The sequence below is a fragment of the Piliocolobus tephrosceles genome, chromosome 9 (assembly GCF_002776525.5).
Source record: "Piliocolobus tephrosceles isolate RC106 chromosome 9, ASM277652v3, whole genome shotgun sequence".
In the NCBI taxonomy this organism is placed as follows: domain Eukaryota; kingdom Metazoa; phylum Chordata; class Mammalia; order Primates; family Cercopithecidae; genus Piliocolobus; species Piliocolobus tephrosceles.
The window spans coordinates 68378052-68405213 of record NC_045442.1 but is presented as its reverse complement, the minus strand read 5'-3'; the positions used below and the strand labels follow the sequence as shown (position 1 = coordinate 68405213).

General features: G+C 41.1%; 1 protein-coding gene across 4 annotated transcripts in view; it reads left to right on the top strand.

The window, feature by feature from the left end:
• Nucleotides 1-27162, top strand: part of ASCC1 (activating signal cointegrator 1 complex subunit 1) — a 126845-nt gene that overhangs the window by 73904 nt on the left and 25779 nt on the right. For all 4 annotated transcript variants that reach the window (XM_023204988.1, XM_023204989.2, XM_031936181.1 and 1 more), the window contains 2 exons: nt 5391-5515; nt 10370-10455. In XM_023204988.1, the coding sequence (XP_023060756.1) occupies nt 5391-5515; nt 10370-10455 (211 nt within the window). The remainder of the gene's footprint in view (nt 1-5390; nt 5516-10369; nt 10456-27162) is intronic.

The window sequence follows — 27162 nt, the reverse complement described above, 5'->3', positions numbered from 1 at the left end:
AAATAAATAAATAAATAAATAAATAAATAAATAAATAAATAAATAAAATGAAGAAGAAATATTATGGTTCTGCAATAGTGTTAATCAGAAACTTTTAAAACTAGTTTACCTGAACATTTTTTCTGATTAGGTAACCTCACCATCTATAGATATACACTTAACACAGAAAGGTTAAGTGTTTATCTGTGCATGGTGAGGTTATGTTTTCCTTTTTATGCTTTTTGGTACTTTGCATGTGTTCTATAATGAGCTTGTATTATTTTTGTAATTGGGGAAAAGGATTAAGATAAGTATATAAGGAAGCACAACATCTCTCTTAACTGGTTTCCAGGCTTTTAGGGTTTTTTTTTTTTTTTTTTTTTTTTTTTCTTATGCTTCTTGCTTTTTTTTTTCTTTGAGATGGAGTCTCGCCCTGTCACCCAGGCTGGAGTGCAGTGGCGCAATCTTGGCTCACTGCAACCTTGACCTCCCATGTTTGAGCTATTCTCCTGCCTCAGCCTCCCAAGCAGCTGGGATTACAGGCACGCACCACCACACCCAGCTAATTTTTTGTATCTTTAGTAGAGATGGGGTTTCACCATGTTGGCCGGGCTGGTCTTGAACTCCTGACCTCGTGATCCATGCACCTCGGCCTCCCAAAGTGCTGGGATTACAGGTATGAGCCACTGCGCCTGGCCTGTTTCTTGCTTCTTAAAAACTGTCATTGATGACCTGGCATGGTGGCTCACACCTGTCGTCCCAGCACTTTGGGAGGCCAAAGAGGGAAGATTGCTTGAGGCCAGAAGTTCAAGACCCACTTGAGCAGTATAGCAATACCCCGTCTCTACAAAAAGTTTAAAAAAAAAAATTAGCTGGGCATGGTGGCATGCACTTGTAGTCCCAACAACTTGGGAGGCTGAGGCAGAAGACTAGCTTGACCCCAGGAGTTCAAGGCTGCAGTGAGCTGTGATTGTGCCACTGCACTCTAGCCTGGGCAGCAGAGTGAGATCATGTCTCTTAAAAAAAGGAAAAACAAGAACAACAACAAAAAACAACTGTCGGTTTCCTATGGCCTACCAAATAAGAGTCCAATCCTGCCTGACCCATGGGGCCTTCATAGCTTGACTTCAGCCTGCCCTTCCCTTTCTGTAGATTTTCTCCAGTCCTTGAATTGATTGTGTTCTTTGACATTCAATCTCTCAATTACTCAGGACAAAAATTCTTTTAGAATCACCTTCACTTCTTTGACTCCCTTATACCAGGGAATCTCACTTCTCACCACTTCCAGTGCCACTGTCCCAGCCACCTGCGTGATTGCCACAGCCTCCTAACTGCTTTCCTGCTTCTATCCTGCCTCCACTGCTATCTGTCCTCCACACAGCAGCCAGATCATGTCAGTCTTCTGCTAAACACCCTCCAAAAGCTCCCACCTCACTCTGTAACTACTAAAGTCCTTCCACGGGCCTGAGAGCTTCAGGTAACCTGGTCATATCGCTCCGACCTCATCACTTCTCTCTTTCTAGTTTCACTGCAGTTTCACTACTGGCATCCTTTCTGTTCCTCAGTCCTCCTGTGCATATGCCCATCTCGGATATGTGTATTTGCTGTTTCCTCTCTCTAGAATGCTTTTCCCTCAGATCTCTGTCAAATGTCACTTTATCAGGGAGACCCTTCCTGATCACTCTACGTAATATAGTGCACTTATATTAGCTGCACTATGGTCAGCAGAGTGAAATCACACTCTACTCCCTCTCTGCCGTTTCATCTCCTTCAAGGCACATGGCACCCCGAGGTGTGCGTGTGTGTTTGTTCATTCCTCCTACCGGAACGTGAGCTGCACAAGAGTGGGGCTTGTTATGTTCACTGCTGTGTTCCTATCACCTATGACCACACCATCCTTTGAGGTCTTGTTCTGTCCATTTACCCTATTGCTTGGTTTCCTTTTCTTTCTCTGTTGGATAATTTCTTGTCAGTAAGCATTTCCAACGTTTTCTCCTCATTGAAAACACACACAGCCCTCACTCAACTCTTTATCTTCAGATTCCCCAGGTATTCGTTTCTCTCCTTTAAGTGTCTGGACACAGTTATGTGCGCTTCCTGCCTTCCCTCCTCTCTGGCTCCTCCCTTGATCCTCCGTCACAAGATTTCTATCCCCAGTGTGCCAGCAAAACTGCTCTGATAGAGGGCTGTAATTGTGAGAAACAAGGAGGCATAGTTTTGCTTTTTTTCTTTTCTCGAGTATTGTACTATACGGTTATTCCTTTTTTCCCCCTTGTAATTCTCATTTCAGCGTCTCTGAAGTCTTCCTGTTCTTATTTCCTCATCCTTATCAGTTGTCTTTGCTGGTTCCCAGGTGGCTGGGACAGTGGCACTGGAATTGGTGAGAAGTGAGATTCCCTGGTATAAGGGAGTCAAAGAAGTGAAGGTGATTCTAAAAGGATGTTTGTCCTAAGTAATTGAGAGATTCAGTATCAAAGAATGCAATCCATTCAAGGACTGGAGAAAATCTGTAGAAAGGGAAGGGTAGGGATGAAACAGAAAGGCAGGCTGGAGCCAAACTGTGAAGGCCACGTGGGTCAGGCAGGATTGGACTCTTACTTGGAAGGCCATGGGAAACTGAGGGTTGTTTTTTGTTGTTGTTTTTCTTTTCTTTTCTTTTTTGAGACGGAATCTCGCTCTGTCGCCCAGACTGGAGTGCAGTGGCGGGATCTCAGCTCACTGCAAACTCCGCCTCCCGGGTTCACACCATTCTTCTGCCTTAGCCTCCTGAGTAGCTGGGACTACAGGCGCCCGCCACCGCGCCTGGCTAATTTTTTGTATTTTTTTTTTTAGTAGAGACGGGGTTTCACCATGGTCTCGATCTCCTGACCTTGTGATCCCCCCACCTCGGCCTCCCAAAGTGCTGGGATTACAGGCTTGAGCCACCACGCCCGGCCTTGTTTTTCTTTTCTTAAGAGACATGATCTCACTCTGCTGCCCAGGCTAGAGTGCAGTGGCACAATCACAGCTCACTGCAGCCTTGAACTCCTGGGGTCAAGCTATCCTCCTGCCTCAGCCTCCTGAGTTGCTGGGACTACAAGTGCATGCCACCATGCCCAGTTGATTTGTAAACATTTTTTTGTAGAGACGAGGTATTGCTATATTGCTCAAGTGGGTCTTGAACTCCTGGCCTCAAGTGATCTTCCCTCTTTGGCCTCCCAAAGTGCTGGGATGACAGGTGTGAGCCACCGTGCACGCGCCACTACCACCTGGCTAAGTTTTGTATTTTTAGTAGAGATGGAGTTTCGCCATGTTAAAAGCATCTATCCCATGCTTTTAACTACTGTTGCTACACTGACAACTCCCAATCTGTCATTTGCCTAGATTTTCTCCTGGGTTCCAGGCTTGTATTTCCATCTCCTTTCCTGTACATGTCCTACTTGCATCCTGTGCCACATGTGCAAAATCCTGCATAGTATTAACCTCCTCCCCGAGATGACACAGCAGAACAATAAGCAGTTGCTTCCCCACAGCCTCCCACCTTGGTTAATGAGCCACCTGGTCATTTTAGGCAACACTTGGGAGTCATTCTCAACCACTTCCTCTCCCTTAGCACAGCCAGATCTGAATGGGCACCAGCTTCTCTCTCACATAGCTCTTGTGAACCCATTCCCTTGTCTCAGTTCTCACTGCCCCACCATAGTTTAGTCAGGGTGTCCAAACTTTTGGTTTCCCTGGGCCACTTTGGAAGAAGAAGGAATTGTCTTGAGACACACATAAAATACACTAACACTAATGACAGCTGATGAGCTAAAAAAAAAAAAAATCACACAAAAAACTTATAATGTTTTAAGAAAGTTTATGAACTTCTTTTGGGCCGTATTCAAAGCCATCCTAGGGCACGGGTTGGACAAGCTTGGTTTAGGTCTTTATCATCCCCTCCTCACCCCCTTTATTTTACAGATGGGATCTTGCTCTGTTGCCCAGGCTGGAGTGCAGTGGTGCAATCATGGCTTAATGCAGGCTTAAACTCCTGGGCTCAAGTAGTCCTCTTGCTTCAGCCTACTGGTAGCTAGGACTGTAGGCACATGCCACTATGGGTGGGTAATTTTTAAAAATGTTTTGTAGAGACACAGTCTCACTATATTGTCTAGGCTGGTCTCAGACCCCTGGCCCAAGCAGTCCTTGCGCCTTAGCCTCCTAAAGTTCTGGGATTGCAGGTGTGAGCCACCATGCCTGTCCCCATTTCCCCCTTGATAGTACAGTCCTTAGGAATATGGACTCTGAAGCCAGGCTGCATACATTCTGATTTTGTTTTTCTTTTTTGTTTTGTTTTGAGATGGAGTCTCACTCTGTTACCCAGGCTGAAGTGTGGTGGCACAGTCTCGGCTCACTGCAACCTCTACCTCCTGGATTCAAGCAATCCTCCTGCTTCAGCCTCCCAGGCAACTGGGATTACAAGCATGTGCCACCACGCTCAGCTAATTTTTGTATTTTAGTAGAGGTGGGGTTTCACCATGTTGGCCAGGCTGATCTCGAACTCTTGACCTCAAGTGATCTGCCTGCCTCAGCCTCCCAAAGTGCTAGGATCACAGGCATGAGCCACTGCACCCGGCCTCTTCTAATTTTGGATTTGCCACTTAGTTTTGGGAACTTGGTCAAGTTTTGTAACTTCTCGGTGTCTTGGCTTCTGTATTGGTCAATAGGGATAATAATTGGTTATGAGGATTAAATGATTTAACAGATAAAAAGTGTTTAGACCAGTGCCTGATACGTCATGGTGATGTTGACTGTTGAAATAGCCACCTAGCTGACTGAATTCTGTAGCTGTTCCTCTTCTAAAGCCTTTCCCACTCTGCTGTTGAGTCAGCTTTCAAAAATGGACATCAGACCACATTATTCCCTTTTGAAAGTCTTTCTGTGGCTTCCTTAATGTGACCACTACTTACAGACTTAGCTCATCTCCATTGTCCCTTTTCTCTCACTCTCTGTCATAGCTGTATTGTAAATAATTGACAGTTTTTTGAATATGCTGTGATCTTGCATGGTTTGGCATCTTTGCACATGCTATTTCTTCTTCTACTTGAAGTTCCCCTTCTTCCCTGGTGTTATTTGCAAATCTTTTAATGATCGTGCCAGACTGTGTCTAAACCTCCTGTGGAAACCTGGCCCTCTCCATGTAGAGGTGATCACTCCCTTCACACTCACCATAATATATTGCCATCATTTATTTCTACTATCTGTTAAGCAGACAAACAAGACTGAGCTTTAGCTCCCTGATAGTGGGAGATGAGTCTCTTCTTCCTCTTGTGATGCAGGGCTTTGTATAGTGATGAGCACAGAGCAGAGGCTCCATAAACATTGTTGAATTAGTAATCTCATGTTCGGAAGTTTACTAAGATTTCTGCACTACTTTTCTCCAATTTCTCCAGGCTGCAAGAATTAGTTGATCGAGTGCTGGAACGTTTTCAGGCATCTGGACTAATAGTGAAAGAGTGGAATAGTGTGAAACTGCATGCTACAGTTATGAATACACTATTCAGGAAAGACCCCAATGGTAAGTCCCTCAGAGAACTGTAGCGCAGTTTATGATCAGTGGCCTTGTGGCATCTCTGAGGTTTACACAGAATGGGCTATCAAAGAATCTCTGATATACTTCTTTTTAGACCTCTTAGCTTATTCTGATGAGCATAGTAGAGGTGGGCAAGAACATATATAGCATGGGACTGTGGCTTCCAGATCTTTTATTTCTGTCACACATAGGATTGCCCATATTTAGCAAATAAAAATATAGGATGCTTCAGTAAATTTTATATGAACAGTGAATAAGTTTTTGGCATAAGTGTGTCGCATGCAATACTTGGTGGCTATTTTTTTTTTTTTTTAGGAGAGAAAAGAAAGGAAGGTGAGCTGGTAAAAGTAAATGTTAAGTCAGTGTTTCTCAACTGGGGGTGATTTTGCCCCCGGCTAACATTTGGCATTGTCTGGAGACATTTTTGGTTATCATAGGGAGTTGGAGATGGGTTGCTGCTGGCACCTAGTGGGTGCTGTCAATGCGTGGGATCGTCGCCCACGACAAAGAATTATCCTTCCCAAAATGTCGTAGCATAGGGGTTGAGAAACCTTGTGTTAAAATAATAATGTTTTTCTTCATGGACTCTGAGCCTTTTTATAAAAATGCTTTGTTTTAATCCTTGATTTGGGATAGTTGTTTATTTCAAAAAGAAGTTTTCTTTTCTTCCTGTCCCTATCTCCAAAGTGAAACCTTCTCTAATACCTTCAGCATCTGATCAGGAGTCACACATTCAAGCCATATGAAACTCTTCCTTCCAAGGTTCATGGTTCAAAATACACTAGCACCGAGATCACATATTCCGGTTCCATTTCCTTTCTTGGGCCCCGACCTTGGTTTTAGAAAATCTAGGTGGGGGCCAGGCACGGTGGCTCATGCCTGTAATCCCAGCACTTTGGAAGGCTGAGGTGGGTGGATCACTTGAGTTCAGGAGTTCAAAATCAGCCTGGCCAACAAGGTGAAACCCCGTCTCTACTAAAAATACAAAAATTAGCTGGGTGTGGTGACACATGCCTGTAATCCCAGCTACTTGGGAGGTTGAGGCAGGATAATCGCTTGAACCTGGGAGGCGGAGGTTACAGTGAGCCAAGATTGCACCACTGCACTCCAGCCTGGTGACAGAGCATGACTCCTTCTCAAAAAAAAAAAATCTAGAGGAGAAGAGAACTCCATCAGGACTTGAACCATTGACTATTTGTAGGTTTTTAGTTAGGACAATTTGTGTGTCCCTTTTAGTTAAGGTACGTCTTTTAATTTCGCTCAGATATGTACCAAAGATCCCAACTGGAAATCATTTGATATTAACTCCGTTTGGTTAGAGCCATGGTAGGACCAAGAAATATGTAGCTATCTAGTTATTAGTTCTAAAATGTTACTATTTTGTGATGTCATATTGAATTTTATTTAAGACTTATAAATAAATCTCTATTTTACTTTTGAGAACACTGAGATTTAAAAGAGCTTCAAGTAACTCAGTCAAAGCCTATATATTCTTGTTTGGGTAGGTGATAGAATCCAAAACTTTGAACTTGTTCCAGTTGAGAGTGTGTGTGTGTGTATGTGTGTGTGTGTGTATATATATATATATTTTTTTTGAAATGGAATCTCGCTCCGTTGCCCAGGCTGGAGTGTACAGTGGTGTGATCTCAGCTCACTGCAACCTCTGCCCCCTGGGTTCAAGCAATCCTTCTGCCTCAACCTCCTGAGTAGCTGGGATTACAGGCGCCTGCTAAGTTTTGTGTTTTTAGTAGAGACAGGGTTTCACCATCTTGGCCAGGCTGGTCTTGAACTCCTGACCTCGTGATCCACCCGCCTTGGCCTCCCAAAGTGCTGGGATTACAAGCATGAGCCACTGCGTCCGGCCAAGTTGAGCATATTTCTTTCCTTCGGGGAGTAGTACTACAGAAAGTAGGAATATTTTAGGTATCTATGTATTATAATGTAGCTTGTCCAGTAGAAACATATAACTAGGTTTGTGCTATTTGTTTTATTCTGGACAGTGTATTTTAATTTTGGAAAACAAATTGAGAATCCCCTGAGGTGATGTGCATTTTAACATTACTATATAATGGCAGAGTTTCAGAACTCTGGAGTATACCCTAAATTTATTGTTTCAGAAGACATGTGGTATTAAGAAAACTGTCTGTGATGATTGAAGTATTCTGTATCTGTGATGTCCAATATGGTAGCCACTATACACATGTGGTTACTGAGCACTTGAAAGGTGCCTAGTGAGATTGTGAAAGTGAACTTTTATTTTTAATTTTAATTAAAATTTATAGAGCCACATCTGGATAGGGGCCTCTGTTTTGGGTGTTGCAGGTATAGACAGTATTTTATTAGACATTTGTTAGCCATCAGTACATTTTCCATTTGTCTTAGTCCTTAAATATTTGTTCGGAGCTCTTAAAACTACATCATGGTCCATTATTAACTAATCTCTTAACACAGAAAAAGTTCAGATATGTAGGAATCTGTATATTCTAAGTTGTGTAGATCCAGGTTTATATTCAGTTAGCACTAGAGCTTTATATAAGAGAGTGTTGTGTGTTCACAGTCTAGTTATCCCTCTTCAGATTTTCAAAATATAATCACTTTATTGAGATATAATTCACATACTATACAATTTACTCTCTTGATATATATATAAAATTTAGTAGTTTTTAGTCTGGTTAAAGTTGTATAGCCATCACCGCAATCAGTTCTAGAACATTTTCATCACCCTAAAATGAAACCCCATACCCATTGGCAGTCACTTTCCATTTCCTCCTACCCCTCTTACTCTGCCCTCCCCTGACCTCCACCAAGCCCTAGACACCACCTGCCTACTTTATGTCTCTATAGAGCTGCCTGTTTTGGACATTTCATATAAACAGAGTCATGCAGTATGTGATCTTTTGAGGCTGGCTGCTTTCACGTAGCATAATATTTTCAAGGCTCATCCATGTTATAATATAGCAGTACTTCATTCCTTTTTTGTTTTGTTTTCTGTGTAGTTTTTTTTTTTTTTTTTTTTTTTGAGACAAGGTCTCTGTTGCCCAGGCTGGAGTGTAGTAGAGTGATCTTGGCTCTCTGCAACCTCCACCTCCCACACTCAAATGATTCTCCCACCTCAGCCTCCAGAGTAGTTGGGACTACAGGAGCATGCCACTACACCCAGCTAATTTTTAAAGTTTTTCTTTTTTTTTTTCTCAAGATGGAGTTTCGCTCTTGTTGCCCAGGCTGGAGTACAGTGGTGCAATCTTGGCTCACTGCAACCTCTGCCTCCCCAGGTTCAGGCGATTCTCTTGCCTCAGCCTCCCGAGTAGCTGGGATTATAGGCGTGCGCCACCATGCCCAGCTAATTTTTGCATTTTTAGTAGAGACAAGGTTTCACCATGTTGGTCAGGCTGGTCTCCAACTCCTGACCTAAGATAATCCACCTGCCCTGGCCTTCCAAAGTGCTGGGATTACAGGTATGATCCACCACACCTGGCCTAACCTTTTTTTTTGTAGTGACAAGGTCTCACTATATTGCTCAGGTTGGTTCTAAACTCCTGGGATCAAGTGATCCTTCTGCCTCAGCCTCCCAAAGTGTTGGGATTATGGACGTGAGCCACCGTGCCTGGTGCTTCATTTTTTTATGGCCGAATAATATTCCATTGTATGGATATGCCACATTTTATGTATCCATCCATCAATTGGTGAACATTTATGTTGTTTCCACTTTTGATATTTATTTGGTATTAATGTGTTTGTTGTTCTTTTGCAACTTCACACATTCCCTTTCTCCTAATTTTAAGTTGGGAAACCTGTATGGCGTTGGGATCTTTGATTAAGAGCATTCTTCTCTTTAGAGAAATAGTTCCATAGTTACCCATATGCAACTCCAGTGGGCTAGCTGAAATGTATTATGTATTCTGTTCATGGAGTTTTTAAAACTCTAGATATATTTGATCTATTCTGGCCTAGTACTCTCCTTACTTATATAAGTAAAATAATGTACTTAAAGGTGGAAATAAGTATTTTTGAAGGTCTGTCAGTGGGTAGGAAATTATTAATATTTCAGAAAATATTCTGAGTTAATTCTTGAGGATGCTTTGAATTTTTTGTGCTCTGGACTCTCCTGTATTGAATTTTTACTTGAAAAGGACATGAAATGATGTTACATTTTTTTTCTTTCCTGTTTCCCTCTCCTTTGATATTCTTTTTCTTGCCAACCTTTAAGGATGTCTTTTGAGATACGCAACCCGAATTAACTCAAGAAGCTAGAGCACAGCTTGGTTTAGGCTAAGGTCATAGATTTGCTGCATTCCTGTGTAGAATGTCTGTTAAGGATACCTTTGATTGCAACTAAAGGGCTCTTTTTCCTTTGAGGGAAGTCCTTAAATCAACCCAGAGCATGAGTGCCAGCAGTTTTGACTAGCTAATGTGTGAACTGTTATGTGTTTTTACATATTTAAAATTATATGCCACTTTTCTTGGATCTATAGAACGTAAGGAACCTTTGAACATCACTTAGTCCTACCTCTCACTTTGTCAATGAGGAACTAAGGTCCACAATGGAGACATAATTTGCCTAATAATGTAGCTAGTTGCATAGTTAGGAATATATAGTGAGTGCCTGGAGAATGTCAAATGAATAGATTAATGAATAAATATGTATTGAATGAATCGTTGACAGAACTGAGACTAGAAGCCAGGTCTCTTGATTCATGGCCTGACATTTTTCCTCTGCATTATGCTACTTTCCAGGTAGTACATGAAAATTTTGCTAGTTGTACCTATGTACCTATAGAAGTCCAAGAGAAAACAACTAACCAATTTAAGCTTCTAACATTATCTTTGGAATATTTACAGCTGAAGGCAGGTACAATCTCTACACAGCGGATGGCAAATATATCTTCAAGGAAAGAGAATCATTTGATGGCCGAAATATTTTAAAGGTCAGTATGAAGCAGAGTGAATTGGAAATCCTTTGGCACATGTCCTAAATAAGGGAGGAAAAGGAGTAGTTCTCCTGTTAGCAGTAGAGTATATTTTTTCATACTTCATACTTATTCTCATACTTGTTTTTTTAAAATTATCTAAAGGGAAAGAGAGGAAAAGTAGATGTTCCCCTTAAGGTTTTGGCACTTCTAGAGTATTTGAAATTGGTGATTTGTTTGTTTATTTATCTGAGACTCTCTCACTCTGTTGCTCAGGCTGGAGTGCAGTGGTGCAAACACGGCTCACTGGAGCCTTGACCTCCTGGGCTCAAGTGATCCTACCACCTCTGTCTCTCAAAGTGCTGGAATTACAGGTGTGAGCCTCTGCACCCTGCCTGAAATTGGTGATATAAGAAACACTTAGCAAAAGAAAAAAAAATCCTTAGGTATTCCAACTACTTGGATTCATAGAAATAAGTTGATTTCAACCGAAGTTTTACTCTGTACTTACCTCTAGAGGTTTGAGCTTGCATTTTTTAAAGTGGAAAATAATTATTTGTCTTGTTTAGTAGATTTTTCTCTTTACCCACAAAGTCAATCTCTGTAGTGACTTTATAATCCATTTTTACTCAGGAACAGCCTATGTCCTAAAAAGTAGTTGGTCCATTTTTGACTGTTGAAGCTTTGCCTTTCTGGGTGTTGAATTAATCTATGAAATGAAAGTAAAGGGGTTCTTCAGGATTGCATTTATCTTTCTTCAGCAGACTACCCTTCTGTAATATTCGTGATTTATGCCTTCTCTATCAGGTTAACATGACATTGTTCCTCTGGACAAAGAGAAACATAAGTTGATACTAATGGAGAGGTTTTCAGTTCTTCTTTTCACTTGCTCTGTAAGGGTTTAGGTCATTTTCAAGGCTTTGGGTGTTTTACTGAGGGGGAGGAGGGAGTATATAATAACATCAGAATAAGCTTTAGCTTTAGAAATGCTTTTACTTTTTCTTCCTTATCCCATCCTCCATTCCCTTATCTTGTCGCTTTACAGTTTTTTTTGCCAAATGCCTAATGTGGTCCCATTGCCTTAATTAATGACATCACTCTTCAGCAGCTGTTACTGCTTACCATGGAGCCCAACAGGGCAGTGCCAGCCATCAACTCAGACAGGCATTCCCGCACCCGCATTGCAGAGCTATGCCGAGTCCTTCCTTTCCTTGATAGGTTTTCTCTTTTTGAGTAGTTTTCTTGTTTTTGAGGTAGCTTTGGGTTTGAGTGGCAGGCTGCTAATGAATTCAATGGTAGTTAACTTTACTGTTTTTTCCAGGCTACAGCTTCCGTGTGATATAAATCTTTCTCCTCCTTTATCTCCCTTCTTTGGGGATTTTCCAGTATCACAATGAATTACTTTGCTTTTTGTTATTATTAATTTGGTTAAGAAAGAAAATAGACTGAATGGGGAAAGAAATCTTTAGGAATGGCTTAAAGCCAACTGGGTTTTCATGGAATTAAAACTGAAGCCTTGTGTGTTGGTACAAGTCAGGTATGAGGTGTTTTGACATCTATAAGAGTGGGGTGATGGCAGAGAGCCTGTTGGGTGGCCGTATGAGCAGTGTGGAGCTCTTACCTTGGTATAGAATTTCTCTCATTCTGGAAAGTAAGTTTTCCATTTAACTATGCTTTTTCCTGAAATCTTCTGAACCACCCCAGTGATGATATGAACATAGCTCCCTCTGGTGTTGACAAGGACTTGCTTTATCAGTAATACCCTTACTAATTCAAGCCAAATCACTTTTAGACCTGGACCTAGCTAGGTTCTTGGAGACCATTTAGTCCAATTCCCTACTTTAATCTCTGACACAGAATCTACTAAGGTAGGACTGGGCGTGGTGGCCCACGCTTGTAATCCCAGCACTTTGGGAGGCCAAGGCGGGCGGATCACAAGGTCAGGAGTTCAAGACCAGCCTGGCCAACACAGTGAAACCGCATCTCTACTAAGAATACAAAAATTAGCCGGGTGTGGTGGTGGGCACCTGTAATCCCAGCTACTCAGGAGGCTGAGGCAGGGGAATTGCATGAATCCGGGAGGCAGAGGTTGCAGTGAGCCAAGATTGGCCACTGCACTCCAGTCTGGGCGACAGAGCTAGACTCCACCTCAAAAAAAAAAAAAAAAAAAAAAAAAAAAATCTACTAAGGTAAAGTGACTTGCCAGAGGTACTGCTAGTTAGTAGCAGAGTCTGAACCAGAACAGAAAGACTCAAAACTCACAAACTGAGCATTGTGTTCTGCTGCCTCCTGTAAAGATGCCCAGTGTTTTGGTAGAGAACATTAGATATTTGAAGTTGGGCCTATCTGCCTGAACTGGGATAATGGCCAATTAAAGTTTGTTTCATAAATGGTGGGGCAGTGAGTGTACCAATTAGTCTAAAACCGTAGCTAGTTAATAATTAGATTTTTTTTTTTTTTTTTTTTTTTGAGACGGAGTCTCGCTCTGTCGCCCAGGCTGGAGTGCAGTGGCCGGATCTTGGCTCACTGCAAGCTCCGCCTCCCGGGCTCCCGCCATTCTCCTGCCTCAGCCTCCCGAGTAGCTGGGACTACAGGCGCCGCCACCTCGCCCGGCTAGTGTTTTTGTATTTTTTTTAGTAGAGACGGGGTTTCACCAGGTTAGCCAGGATGGTCTTGATCTCCTGACCTCGTGATCCGCCCGTCTCGGCCTCCCAAAGTGCTGGGATTACAGGCTTGAGCCACTGCGCCCGGCCAATAATTAGATTCTTGTATTGAATATGATATCAACACTAACCGAAATACTTACTGACTATAAACCATCTACCAGACTATGTGCCCTAAAGATGAAACAGTCTTTGTGATACAATCCCTGCCTTCTAGGAGCTTCCAGTCCATAAGGGGTACAGCTAGTTAATAGACAATTAGAATGTAAAAACCATGGAGTGAGTTATAGACAAGTGCCTTTGATCACAGATAGTTACGATGACATATCCTTTAGTATGGTATCTAATATTTACTCTTTAATCACTAGTTCCAGAAAAATAATCTTTCACCTATGTTCAATCAAGAGAATTAACTTCTTTTTTAAATAAAAGTAAATTGTGGGCTCCAACAGTTACCTCCCACCCCCAACACAGAGGCAATTAACTGTTTGTGAAGTAGCTGTAGTCCACCCACCTTTTGGCATTACCATGAATGGACACGTCTTTCTCAATTAAAACATGAGACTCTATGGCTCCTGAAGCCCTTAAAATAAAAACAGGATTTAGAAAACCAGAAAACCAGTGGACTTCATATATATATATATATATATATACACACACACATATACACACACACACACACATACACACACACACACACACACACACATATATGTATGGTTTTTGTACAATATGAAATTATTATGTTTAGAAAGAAAAAAAATCAATTTCACTAACAAGATAGGAACTGACTTGGAGTAAACAGAAAGGTTAACTGCATTGGTTGTTAAGGAGCCCAGGCATACGTGTGCAGCATATTAACAGCTACATAGGCCAAGGATCAGGAATGCTGGTGATGGGAGGCAGCCTTAGAAAAAAAATCAACTTCATCTACTATTCAAAGAGAAACAAAACAAGAAAGAAAGTCATTGCTCATTGCTGTAAGAATTTAATGAGTAACAGCCAATTGCTATTCTACTCCATGAAGAAAATTGGTTCTTTTGGCTTGGTATAATATGTGTTCTGGGTGCCTTAAGAAAAAAAGAAATCTTTAATGACTAATGCAGATGGAAGCCACATTTTTCTTTCGTACAGCTTTTTTGAGAGTTGTTGCAGCTGTAATATACTAGTGTCTGGTTATTCCTAGTTAAAATAAGAAAGTCTTTCCTTAAGAAAGACTTTGAATTAAGAATTGATAACTAGAATCATTCTCCTGTGTTATTCAAACCTGAAAAGGAACAAACATATTTGGTTATAGTGTTTTTTTACGGAAAAGTGCCAGATAGCTCCAAAAGGAGGATGCATGAGTGAAGAAGACTTAGGCCAAATTAGTGGGATGGTGCCCCCTCAGAGAGTATCCATTTCTAATCTAAGAGATAGCAAAAAAAAAAAAAAAAAAAAAAAAGATGCTGTTTGTATAGCCTTAGGCAGTGATAAATTTATAATTGGAGAAATCATACTGACCTAAAGACACACTGCCTGGAAGTAACTGCTCCCTCACTAGCTAGAAGTAAAATGGTCATTAACTGCCAGCTTCTGGGGAGAGAGGTAATGACAGTCTGTTTGGGGTCTTAAGCAATAGAATCAGTGTTCCAAGACTGTGCTCTCAGCAGATTGAACCAGGGGTTCAAAAGCATAGCTTCTGACTGCAGAGTGAAGAGGAGGCATTAGAGCCCTAGGTTGCACTCATCAGAGAAGGTGGTATGGTACAAATAAAGGCAGTGATTTATTTGGGAAAGAATGGAAAGTACTATAGGTCAAAAGTCAGAGGATAGTGTAAAAGTGGATTATCTTTAGACACTTAAAAATCCTGGAAAATATAAGCCATGTAAAAGGGAAATGAACTTGTACCTTTTCTATTTTATATATAAGAATCTTTAAATTTAGAGAAAGAAGAGACTGGCATTTTTAAACTGACTGTATTAATTTTAAATACTTTCCCCTGAAAATGTTTTAAATCTCTAGCCACACTGAGACTTTTCTTGAAAGATGTGACTGAGTCACCCACGTATTTCATTCAGTTTTGGTTTTGTCCCATCTCTGTTCTTTAGAGCCTTTAAAAGGACAATTAGAATGAATAAATTTAAATGAGATCTTTATTTAGTTTGCTTTACTTAGAGACATTTTTATGAAGGAAGCTTTTAAAAATACTGTTTATTCTTTTTTGCTGAAATATATATATATATATGTACATGAGACATACATTTACTGTTGAACAAGTAGTCATAAAATGAACAGTGTGACTACTACCAAGGTCAAAGAGTAGAGTCTGCCTCCCATGCCCCTCCCAGGAGACTCTTTAGTCAGTCTGGGACAAAAGCACAATTAACTTCTTAAATACTCTCAGGGGAGAGGCTTGTTTTGAATGAATATTTTGTTTTGAAGTATTAGAAGAGTGTTGAAAAGATAAATTCAATTTTTTTTTTTCTAGAGGACAGAGAAGAGACGTGAGATTTAGAACTATGTGGTCACTTTTAAAAAAATCATGAACTTTATTTTTTTAGGTTCACAGCAAAATTGAGCAGAAAGTATACAGTGTTCCCAAATGCTCCCATTCCTGCACACGCACAGCCTCCCCCACTATTGGCATCTGACACCAGATTGGTGCATCTTTAAAATCAATAGGCCACATTGACCACCATTTACGTTAGGATTCACTCCGATTTTCTCTATTGAGTTCTTCTTTTCAGTTATATTCATTTCTGCTCCAATTCTTTTTTTTTTTTTTTTTTTTTTGAGATGGAGTCTCGCTCTGTTACCCAGGCTGGAGTGCAGTGGCGCGATCTTGGCTCACTGCAAGCTCCGCCTCCTGGGTTCACGCCATTCTTCTCCTGCCTCAGCCTCCCCAGCAGCTGGGACTACAGGCGCATGCTGCCACGCCCGGCTAATTTTTTTGTGTTTTTAGTAGAGACGAGCTTTCACCGTGTTAGCCAGGATGGTCTCGATCTCCTGACCTCGTGATCCGCCCGCCTCGGCCTCTCAAAGTGCTGGGATTACAGACGTTAGCCACTGCGCCTGGCCTCTGCTCTGATTTTTAAAATTATTTCTTTTATTCTGCTTAATTTGGATTTAATTTGCTCTTACTTTTCTAGTTTACTAAGGTAGAAGCTTAGATTATTGATTTTATATCATTTTTCTTTTCTAACATATGCACTAAATGCTATAAATTTTCCTCTAAGCACTGCTTTTGATGTATCCTACACATTTTGATAAGTTGTATCTTCATTTTCATTTACCTTAAAATGTTTTAAATTTCTCTTGAGTTTTACTTTTTAAAAGTTAATTTTTAATTTCTTTAGGTATAGGGCCTCATTGCTCTGTCACCCAGGGTGGAGTGCAGTGGCACAATCATAGCTCATTGCAGCCTGGAACTTATGGACTCAAATAATCCTTCCACCTCAGCCTCCCAAGTGACTGAGACTACAGGCATGCACTGTCATGCCTGGCTAATTTTTCTTTTAAATTGTTTTGTAAAGATGGGGTTTCACTATGTTATCCAGGCTGTTCTCTTAACTCCTGGGTTCAAGCAATCCCCCCATCTCAGCCTTACACAATGTTGGGATTATAGGAGTGAGCTACCACACACAGCTGAGAGAAACCAGCTAAGGGTGTGGTAGCTAAGGTCTTTTTGACCCATGTGTTGGTAAGAAGTGTGTGTGTGTGTGTGTGTGTGTGTTTTTTTTTTGGAGACTGAGTCTGGTTCTATCGCCCTGGCTGGAGTGTAGTGGCATGATTTTTGCTCACTGCAACCTCCACCCCGCTAGGTTCAAGCAATTCTCATGGAATAGCCTTCCAAGTAGCTGGGATTACAAGCGTGTGCCACCATACCCAGCTAATTTTTGTATTTTTAGTAGAGATGGAGTTTCACCCCATCAGGATGGTCTCAAACTCCTGACCTTGTGATTCGCCCACCTTGGCCTTCCAAAGTGCTGGGATTACAGACGTGAGCCACTGCACCTGGCTGAAGTGTGTGGTTTAATTTCCACCTATTTTGGGATTTTCCTGCTATCTTTGTTATTACTTTCAAGTTTAATTTCATTGTGGCCTGAGAGCAGACACTGTGTGATTCTATTCTTTTAAACTTATTACACCAGTATTTTGTGGCCCAGAATGTGATCTTAGTCAGTGTTTCCTGTGAGCCTGAGAAGAACATGTAATCTGCTGTTGGATGAAATATTCTATAGATGTCAATTATATCCAGTCAGTTGGTAGTGCTGTTGAGTTCCACTATATCCTCACTGGTTTTATGCCTTCTGGATCCGTCCATTTCTGATATATGGGGGTTAAAGTCTCCAACTATAATAGTGAGTTCATTGTTTCTTCTTGCTTCTGTCAACTTTTGCCTCATGTATTTTGACACTGTTTTTAGGCACATATGTGTTAAGGATTGTTAGGTCTTCTTGAACAGTTGATCTTTTTATCATTATGTATTGCTCCCTTTTATTCATAATAACTTTCCTTGCTCTAAAGTTTGCTCCATCTGAAATTAATATAGCTACTCAACTTTCAGTTAGTGTTAGAATAGCATATCTTTCTTCATCCCTTTATTTACTTTTTCTTTTCTTTTCTTTCTTTTTTTTTTTTTTTTAAAGAACCTATCTATGCTGGGACATCCCTTTATTTTTAATCTCTGTGTGTCTTTATATTTAAATCGAGTCTCTTGGCTGTGTACAATGGCTCATGCCTATAGTCCCAGCACTTTGGGAGGCCCAGGTGGGAGGATCACTTGAGCCCAGGAGTTTAAGACCAGCATAAGCAACACAGTGGGACTCTGTCTCTACAAAAAATTTTAAAAATTAGCTGGGCATGGTGGTGCATGCCTTTAGTCCCAGCTACTTTGGAGGCTGAGGTGAGAGGATCATTGTGCCTGGGAGGTTGAGGCTACAGTGAGCTATGACTGCACTATTGCACTCCAGCCTGGGTGACAGAGTGAGACCCTATCTCTAAATAAAGAAATAAATAAAAAGTCGGTCTCTTGTAGACAATATATTGTTTGGGTGCTTTTTTTTGTTTTTAAATCTAACATTCTCTCTCTCTTAATTGGTGTATTTAGACCATTGATGTTTAAAGTGATTATTGATTAATATAGTTGGATTAGTGTTTATTATATATGTTACTGTTTTCTACTTATTGCCCTTGTTCTTTGTTTCTAGTTTTGCCTCCCACCCTTTTTCTGCCTTTTTTGTTTTAGTTGAGCATTATATATAATTTCTTTTTCTCTCCTTTCTTAGCGTATCGCTTATACTTGCTTCTCCCTCATTTTTTGAAGGATAATTTCACAGGGTTCAGAATTCTGGGTTGATGGAGTTTCTTTCTCTCAACAGTATTTCACTCCACTCTCTTCTTGATTGCGTGGTTTCTGAGGAAAAGTCAAATGTAATTCTTATCTTTGCTTTTATGTAGGAAAGGTATTTGTTTTTTCCCTTTGGCTCCTTTCATAATTTTTTCTTTATCTTTGGTTTTCAGAAGTGTGACTATGATATGCCTAGGTACAGTTTTTTTTTTTTTTGGCATTTATTCTGCTTGGTATTCTCTGAGTTTCCTAGATCTGTGGTTTGGAATCTAACATTAATTTGGGAAAATTCTCAGTCTTTATTCCTTCAAATATTGTTTCCATTCCTTTTTTCTTCTTCTTCTGGTATTTGCATCGTGTATACCTTATATCTTTTGCAGTTGTACTGCAGTTCTTGGATATTCTGTTGTGTTTTTTCAGTCTTTGTTCTCTGCTTTTCAGTTTGGGAAGTTTCTATTATCATATCCTCAAGCTCAGAGATTCTCTCTCAGCCATGTCCAGTCTGCTAGTGAGCCCATCAAAGACATTCTTTAGTTTTGTTACAGATTTGTATTATTTATTTATTTACTTATTTATTTATTTTGAGATGGAGTCTCACTCTGTCGCCCAGGCTGGAGTGCAGTGGCACAATCTCGGCTCACTGCAACCTCCACCTCCTGGGTTCAGGCGATTCTCCCGCCTCAGCCTCCCGAGTAGCTGGGATTACAGGAACCCGCAATCATATCTGGCTAATTTCTGTATTTTTGTAGAGATGGGGTTTCACCACATTGGCCAGGCCGGTGTTGAACTCCTGACCTCAGGTGATCCACCTGCCTCGGCCTTCCAAAGTGCTGGGATTACAGGCGTGAACTACTGTGCCCAGTTGTTACAGTACTTTTAATCACTAGCATTTCTCTTTGATTCTTTCTTAGAATTTCCATCTCTCTGCCTACATTATCCATCTGTCCTTGCATGTTGTCTCCTTTATCCATTGGAGTTCTTAGCATATTAATCATAGTTGTTCCTGGTCTGATAATTCCAACATCCCTGCCATTTCTGACTCTGGTTCTGATGTTTGCCCTGTGTCTTCAAATTGTGTTTTTTTGCCCTTTACTATGTCTTGTAATTTTTTGTTGAATCTGAACATGATGTACTTGGTGAAAGGGACTCCTGTAAAAAGGCCTTTTGTGGTTTGATGGTGAGGTTGGAGGGAGGGGAAGTGTTCTGTAATTCTGTGATTAGGTCTTAGTCTTTTGGTGAGCTTGTGCCACTGGACTGTGAATATCACCTATGCTTCTCATCACCCTCGTTAGGTGGGACAGGATGGTTAGAGGGGCCCCTATGTGGGAGGCTGGAGGGAGCTGAGGTGGGGTTCCTGCACATGGAAGGTTAGTACCCACTAGGGCTGGATATTTCTCTTCCCCATTGTGGATGGCTAGAGGGGGCTGGAGCTGGGTGTCATCCTTCCCCTAGGTATGTTAAGCTTTCATAAAACCCCAGCAGGTTAGGCTCTGGTAAAATAGTTTCTCCTGAGGGCAGGCTTTGTTAGGAACGAAGTAGTCTGGTGTATTTCAGAATGGTTCTTTTATTCCTCTCCCTGCTGGAAGCAGGAGGCCAAGTAGAGCACCTGGAGGTAAAACTACAAAAACTTTTGGTGAGTTGGTTCCCTGGAATTTCTAACTTTTAGACTTGTCCACACAGCTTGTAGCAGTTTGTCAATTACAGTTAGGTTTCTCCACTCTCTGGATGTTTCTCCTGTGGGTTTCTGCTCCATTGTGATTCTCTGTATCTACCTGTGTGTATCTCCAGTTTTGGGGGCAGCAATTTGTCCCCAACCTCACCTCTCTGACAGACCTACGAAGAGTTGTCAAGGTTTTAGTTTGTTCAGCTTTTCACTTGTTAGGATGGAGTGGCGACTTCCAAACTCCTTCATGCTAGACTGTAAACTAGAAGTCTTGTAGCTTTTTAAAAAAGATATTAATGCTTGCAAAGGAAGACTAGCATTTAGGAAATATATTATTTCTTTCTTTTTCTTTTCTTTTTTTTTTTTTTGAGACAGAGTTTTGCTCTTGTTGCCCAGGCTGGAGTGCAATGGTGCGATCTTGGCCCACTGCAGCCTCTGGAGGTTTAAGCAATTCTTCTGCCTCAGCATCCCGAGTAGCTGGGACTACAGTCGTGCACCACCATGACCGGCTAATTTTGTATTTTTAGTAGAGACGGGGTTTCACCATGTTGGTCAGGCTGGTCTCGAACTCCTGACCTCAGGTAATCCACCCGCCTTGGCCTCCCAAAATGTTGGGATTATAGGCGTGAGCCACCATGCCCAGCCAGAAAGTATATTATTTCATTAGAGGAAGAAAACATTGTGTCTTTTTATTATCCAGTTTTATTATTCAGTTCAATATTCAGCCATATTATGTACCGTTTTTGAAAATTATTTCTTTGTCACTTGGGTCTTTAGTTTTTTTTTCTCAAAACTCAAATTTCTCAGAAAGTCTTTCCTTGATTGTCTATTGCTGAATGTCCCATTGCACTATTATAGCAGAATATGTAACAGCAAATGGAATTTAGGATAAAGTTATTGTCCCTTGATTTTCGCCATGGCTCTTGTGCCTTTTTTACTTAGTTATATTTCTATGACTGGACATTTTAATATTGTTTAAGTAAAATCACTAGCAGATGTCACTTCTTCTCCAGGCTTTTAATGCTAATACACAAACTGCAGTTCAGTTGGCCATACTAATATTTTATAATAGCGTTTACATATAGCATTGAAAGCAATTACATTATTCTTGACAATCATGTGAAGTAGATAATTGTTAGTGAAACAGATATACAACTTTCTGAAGAATCATTTGGAAAGTAAAAATGTTATTTAAAAGGATCAGTTAGAGAATGAGAGAGTCCTTGGAGATTACATATATGCACTCACATATACATATATTCAATCAAAGATTGGAAGAAAGAGTCAAGGAAATCTCTGGCAAATGGCAAAGAGAAAATATGAGGGGAAAATATGACAAAGAGGGTTCTCAATCAGTGCAAAAATTAACTATCAGGGTTCTAAAAGAAGGAAGTAGTCCCTAAGGTCTTGAATTTGGATGAGAGAGGCTCTGAACTGGTAGTGCTCCCAGGCATATGGCAGTAGCAAACAGAAATCTCTGGAAGAAGGTACCATCATCCTCTGTCTAAAAATATTCCTCCAGGGAACTTTTTCTCCAAAAGTGACCAGTACACATTCAAAGGTGATTAGACATAAGAGGAAACCAGTCACAATAAGCAAACAGACTTATAAAACTCATAAATATATGACATACTAGAGTTATCAGACTTGTACTAAAAACAACTATGCTTACTGTGTTCGAAGAAATCAAAGCCAAGCTTAAATTCGTTTTTTAATTCTTAAAATTTAAAAAGCCAAGCATGGTGGCTCACGCCTGTAATCCCAGCGCTTTGGGAGGCTGAGGCAGGAGAATCGCTTGAAACTGGGAGGTGGAGGTTGCAGTGACCTGAGATCACGCCACTGCACTCCAGCCTGGGCAACAGAGTGAGACTCCATCTCAGAAAATAAAAAATTTAAAATATGGAGATGGGGTCTTAACTATGTTGCCCAGACTGGTTTCGAACTTCTGGGCTTAAGTGATCCTCCTTCCTTGGCCTCCCAAGTGCTAGGATTATAGGCATGAGCCACTGTGTCTGGCTAGCAAGCTTGAAATTTTTATTAGAGAATTGGGAACTATTAAAAAGAAAAACCAATGTAACAGTTCTGAAAAAGAACCAAATAGAAATGCTAGAACTATAAAAGGCAATAACTGAAATAAAGAGCTCAGTGTATGGGTTTAGCAGCAAATTAGACATAGCTGAAGTGGGAAATAGTGAACCAGAACATCAGGAGAAATTATCTAGAATGATGCATAGACAAAGATAAAAATTACAGAAAGAGAACAAGACATTCAGGATAGTAAGTGAGAAGATCTAACATATATTTAATTGGAACCTCAGAAGGAGAGAATGGGGCATAGTTGGTGAAAAACATCAATCTAAAGATTAAAGAAGCCCGATGAATTTTAAACAGGAACTCTGTTAAGTGAGCTTATATTGTACTTTGCTTTCTTACAACTTGTGGCTGAATCATGGACAACATTAACTAAACTACTTGAGTCCTAACAGTATTTAAACTGATGGCCAAAATTTAATGGCAATATCTACATTACAAAGAACAAAAAGCAGGAAATTCAGCCAAAGAATGCATTTCTTAAAGTAGGTTATTGGGGCAGAGCAAGATGGCCGAATAGGAACAGCTCCAGTCTCCAACTCCCAGTGCCAGCGACACAGAAGACCGGTGATTTCTGCATTTTCAACTGAGGTACTGGGGTCATCTCACTAGGGAGTGCCGGACAATCGGTGCTGGTCAGCTGCTGCAGCCCGACCAGCGAGAGCTGAAGCAGGGCGAGGCATCGCCTCACCTGGGAAGCGCAAGGGGGAAGGGAATCCCTTTTCCTAGCCAGGGGAACTGAGACACACAACACCTGGAAAATCGGGTAACTCCCACCCCAATACTGCGCTCTAAGCACACCGGCACACCAGGAGAATATACCCCACACCTGGCCGGGAGGGTCCCACGCCCACGGAGCCCCCCTTCTTGCTAACACAGCAGTCTGCGGGGATCTAACCGCAAGGCAGCAGTGAGGCTGGGGGAGGGGCGCCCGCCATTGCTGAGGCTTAAGTAGGTAAACAAAGCCGCAGGGAAGCTCGAACTGGGTGGAGCTCACAGCAGCTCAAGGAAACCTGCCTGTCTCTGTAGACTCCGCCTCTGGGGACAGGGCACAGCTAAAAAATAACAGGGGAAGCAGCAGAGGCCTGTGCAGACGCGAACGACTCTGTCTGACAGCTTTGAAGAGAGCAGTGGATCTCCCAACATGGAGGTTGAGATCTGAGAGCGGACAGACTGCCTGCTCAAGTGGGTCCCTGACCCCTGAGCAGCCTAACTGGGAGACATCCCCCACTAGGGGAAGTCTGACACCCCACACCTCACAGGGTGGAGTACACCCCTGAGAGGAAGCTTCCAAAGTAAGAATCAGACAGGTACACTCGCTGTTCAGCAATATTCTATCTTCTGCAACCTCTGCTGCTGATACCCAGGCAAACAGGGTCTGGAGTGGACCTCAAGCAATCTCCAACAGACCTACAGCTGAAGGTCCTGACTATTAGAAGGAAAACTATCAAACAGGAAGAACACCTATACCAAAACCCCATCAGTACGTCACCATCATCAAAGACCAGAGGCAGATAAAACCACGAAGATGGGGAAGAAGCAGGGCAGAAAATCTGGAAATTCAAAAAATAAGAGCGCATCTCCCCCCTGCAAAGGAGCGCAGCTCATTGCCAGCAACGGATCAAAGCTGGTCAGAGAATGACTTTGACGAAATGAGAGAAGAAGGCTTCAGTCCATCAAACTTCTCAGAGCTAAAGGAGGAATTACGCACCCAGTGCAAAGAAACTAAAAATCTTGAAAAAAGAGTGGAAGAATTGACAGCTAGACTAATTAATGCAGAGAAGGTCATAAACGAAATGACAGAGATGAAAACCATGACACGAGAAATACGTGACAAATGCACAAGCTTCAGTAACCGACTCGATCAACTGGAAGAAAGAGTATCAGCGATTGAGGATCAAATGAATGAAATGAAGCGAGAAGAGAAACCAAAAGAAAAAAGAAGAAAAAGAAATGAACAAAGCCTGCAAGAAGTATGGGATTATGTAAAAAGACCAAATCTACGTCTGATTGGGGTGCCTGAAAGTGAGGGGGAGAATGGAAACGAGTTGGAAAACACTCTTCAAGATATCATCCAGGAGAACTTCTCCAACCTAGTAGGGCAGGCCAACATTCAAATTCAGGAAATACAGAGAATGCCACAAAGATACTCCTCCAGAAGAGCAACTCCAAGACACATAATTGCCAGATTCACCAAAGTTGAAATGAAGGAAAAAATCTTAAGGGCAGCCAGAGAGAAAGGTCGGGTTACCCACAAAGGGAAGCCCATCAGACTAACAGCAGATCTCTTGGCAGAAACTCTACAAGCCAGAAGAGAGTGGGGGCTAATATTCAACGTTCTTAAAAGAATTTTAAACCCAGAATTTCATATCCAGCCAAATTAAGTTTCATAAGTGAAGGAGAAATAAAATCCTTTACAGATAAGCAAATGCTTAGAGATTTTGTCACCACCAGGCCTGCCTTACAAGAGACCCTGAAGGAAGCCCTAAACATGGAAAGGAACAACCGGTACCAGCCATTGCAAAAACATGCCAAAATGTAAAGACCATCGAGGCTAGGAGGAAACTGCATCAACTAATGAGCAAAATAACCAGTTAATATCATAATGGCAGGATCAAGTTCACACATAACAATATTAACCTTAAATGTTAATGGACTAAATGCTCCAATTAAAAGACACAGACTGGCAAACTGGATAAAGAGTCAAGACCCATCAGTCTGCTGTATCCAGGAGACCCATCTCACATGCAGAAACATACATAGGCTCAAAATAAAGGGATGGAGGAAGATCTACCAAGCAAATGGAGAACAAAAGAAAGCAGGGGTTGCAATCCTAGTCTCTGGTAAAACAGACTTTAAACTATCAAAGATCAAAAGAGACAGGGCCATTACATAATGGTAAAGGGATCAATTCAACAGGAAGAGCTAACTATCCTAAATATATATGCACCCAATACAGGAGCACCCAGATTCATAAAGCAAGTCCTTAGAGACTTACAAAGAGACTTAGACTCCCATACAATAATAATGGGAGACTTCAACACTCCACTGTCAACATTAGACAGATCAACGAGACAGAAAGTTAACAAGGATATCCAGGAATTGAACTCATCTCTGCACCAAGCGGACCTAATAGACATCTATCGAACTCTCCATCCCAAATCAACAGAATATACATTCTTCTCAGCACCACATCACACTTATTCCAAAATTGACCACATAATTGGAAGTAAAGCACTCCTCAGCAAATGTAAAAGAACAGAAATTAAAACAAACTGTCTCTCAGACCACAGTGCAATCAAACTAGAACTCAGGACTAAGAAACTCAATCAAAACCGCTCAACTACATGGAAACTGAACAACCTGCTCCTGAATGACTACTGGGTACATAACGAAGTGAAAGCAGAAATAAAGATATTCTTTGAAACCAATGAGAACAAAGATACAACATACCAGAATCTCTGGGACACATTTAAAGCAGTGTGTAGAGGGAAATTTATAGCACTCAATGCCCACAAGAGAAAGCAGGAAAGATCTAAAATTGACACTCTAACATCACAATTAAAAGAACTAGAGAGGCAAGAGCAAACACACTCAAAAGCTAGCAGAAGGCAAGAAATAACTAAGATCAGAGCAGAGCTGAAGGAGATAGAGACATAAAAAACCCTCCAAAAAATCAATGAATCCAGGAGTTGGTTTTTTGAAAAGATCAACAAAATTGACAGACCGCTAGCAAGACTAATAAAGAAGAAAAGAGAGAGGAATCAAATAGACGCAATAAAAAATGATAAAGGGGATATCACCACCGACCCCACAGAAATACAAACTACCATCAGAGAATACTATAAACACCTCTACGCAAATCAACTAGAAAATCTAGAAGAAATGAATAATTTCCTGGACACTTACACTCTCCCAAGACTAAACCAGGAAGAAGTTGAATCCCTGAATAGACCAATAGCAGGCTCCGAAATTGAGGCAACAATTAATAGCCTACCCACCAAAAAAAGTCCAGGACCAGATGGATTCACAGCTGAATTCTACCAGAGGTACAAGGAGGAGCTGGTACCATTCCTTCTGAAACTATTCCAATCAATAGAAAAAGAGGGAATCCTCCCTAACTCATTTTATGAGGCCAACATCATCCTGATACCAAAGCCTGGCAGAGACACAACAAAAAAAGAGAATTTTAGACCAATCTCCCTGATGAACATCGATGCAAAAATCCTCAATAAAATACTGGCAAACCGGATTCAGCAGCACATCAAAAAGCTTGTCCACCATGATCAAGTGGGCTTCATCCCTGGGATGCAAGGCTGGTTCAACATTCGCAAATCAATAAATGTAATCCAGCATATAAACAGAACCAAAGACAAGAACCACATGATTATCTCAATAGATGCAGAAAAGGCTTTTGACAAAATTCAACAGCCCTTCATGCTAAAAACACTCAATAAATTCGGTATTGATGGAACGTACTTCAAAATAATAAGAGCTATTTATGACAAACCCACAGCTAATATCATACTGAATGGGCAAAAACTGGAAAAATTCCCTTTGAAAAGTGGCACAAGACAGGGATGCCCTCTCTCACCACTCCTATTCAACATAGTGTTGGAAGTTCTGGCTAGGGCAATCAGGCAAGAGAAAGAAATCAAGGGTATTCAGTTAGGAAAAGAAGAAGTCAAATTGTCCCTGTTTGCAGATGACATGATTGTATATTTAGAAAACCCCATCGTCTCAGCCCAAAATCTCCTTGAGCTGATAAGCAACTTCAGCAAAGTTTCAGGATACAAAATTAATGTGCAAAAATCACAAGCATTCTTATACACCAGTAAGAGACAAGCAGAGAGCCAAATCAGGAATGAACTTCCATTCACAATTGCTTCAAAGAGAATAAAATACCTAGGAATCCAACTTACAAGGGATGTAAAGGACCTCTTCAAGGAGAACTACAAACCACTGCTCAGTGAAAT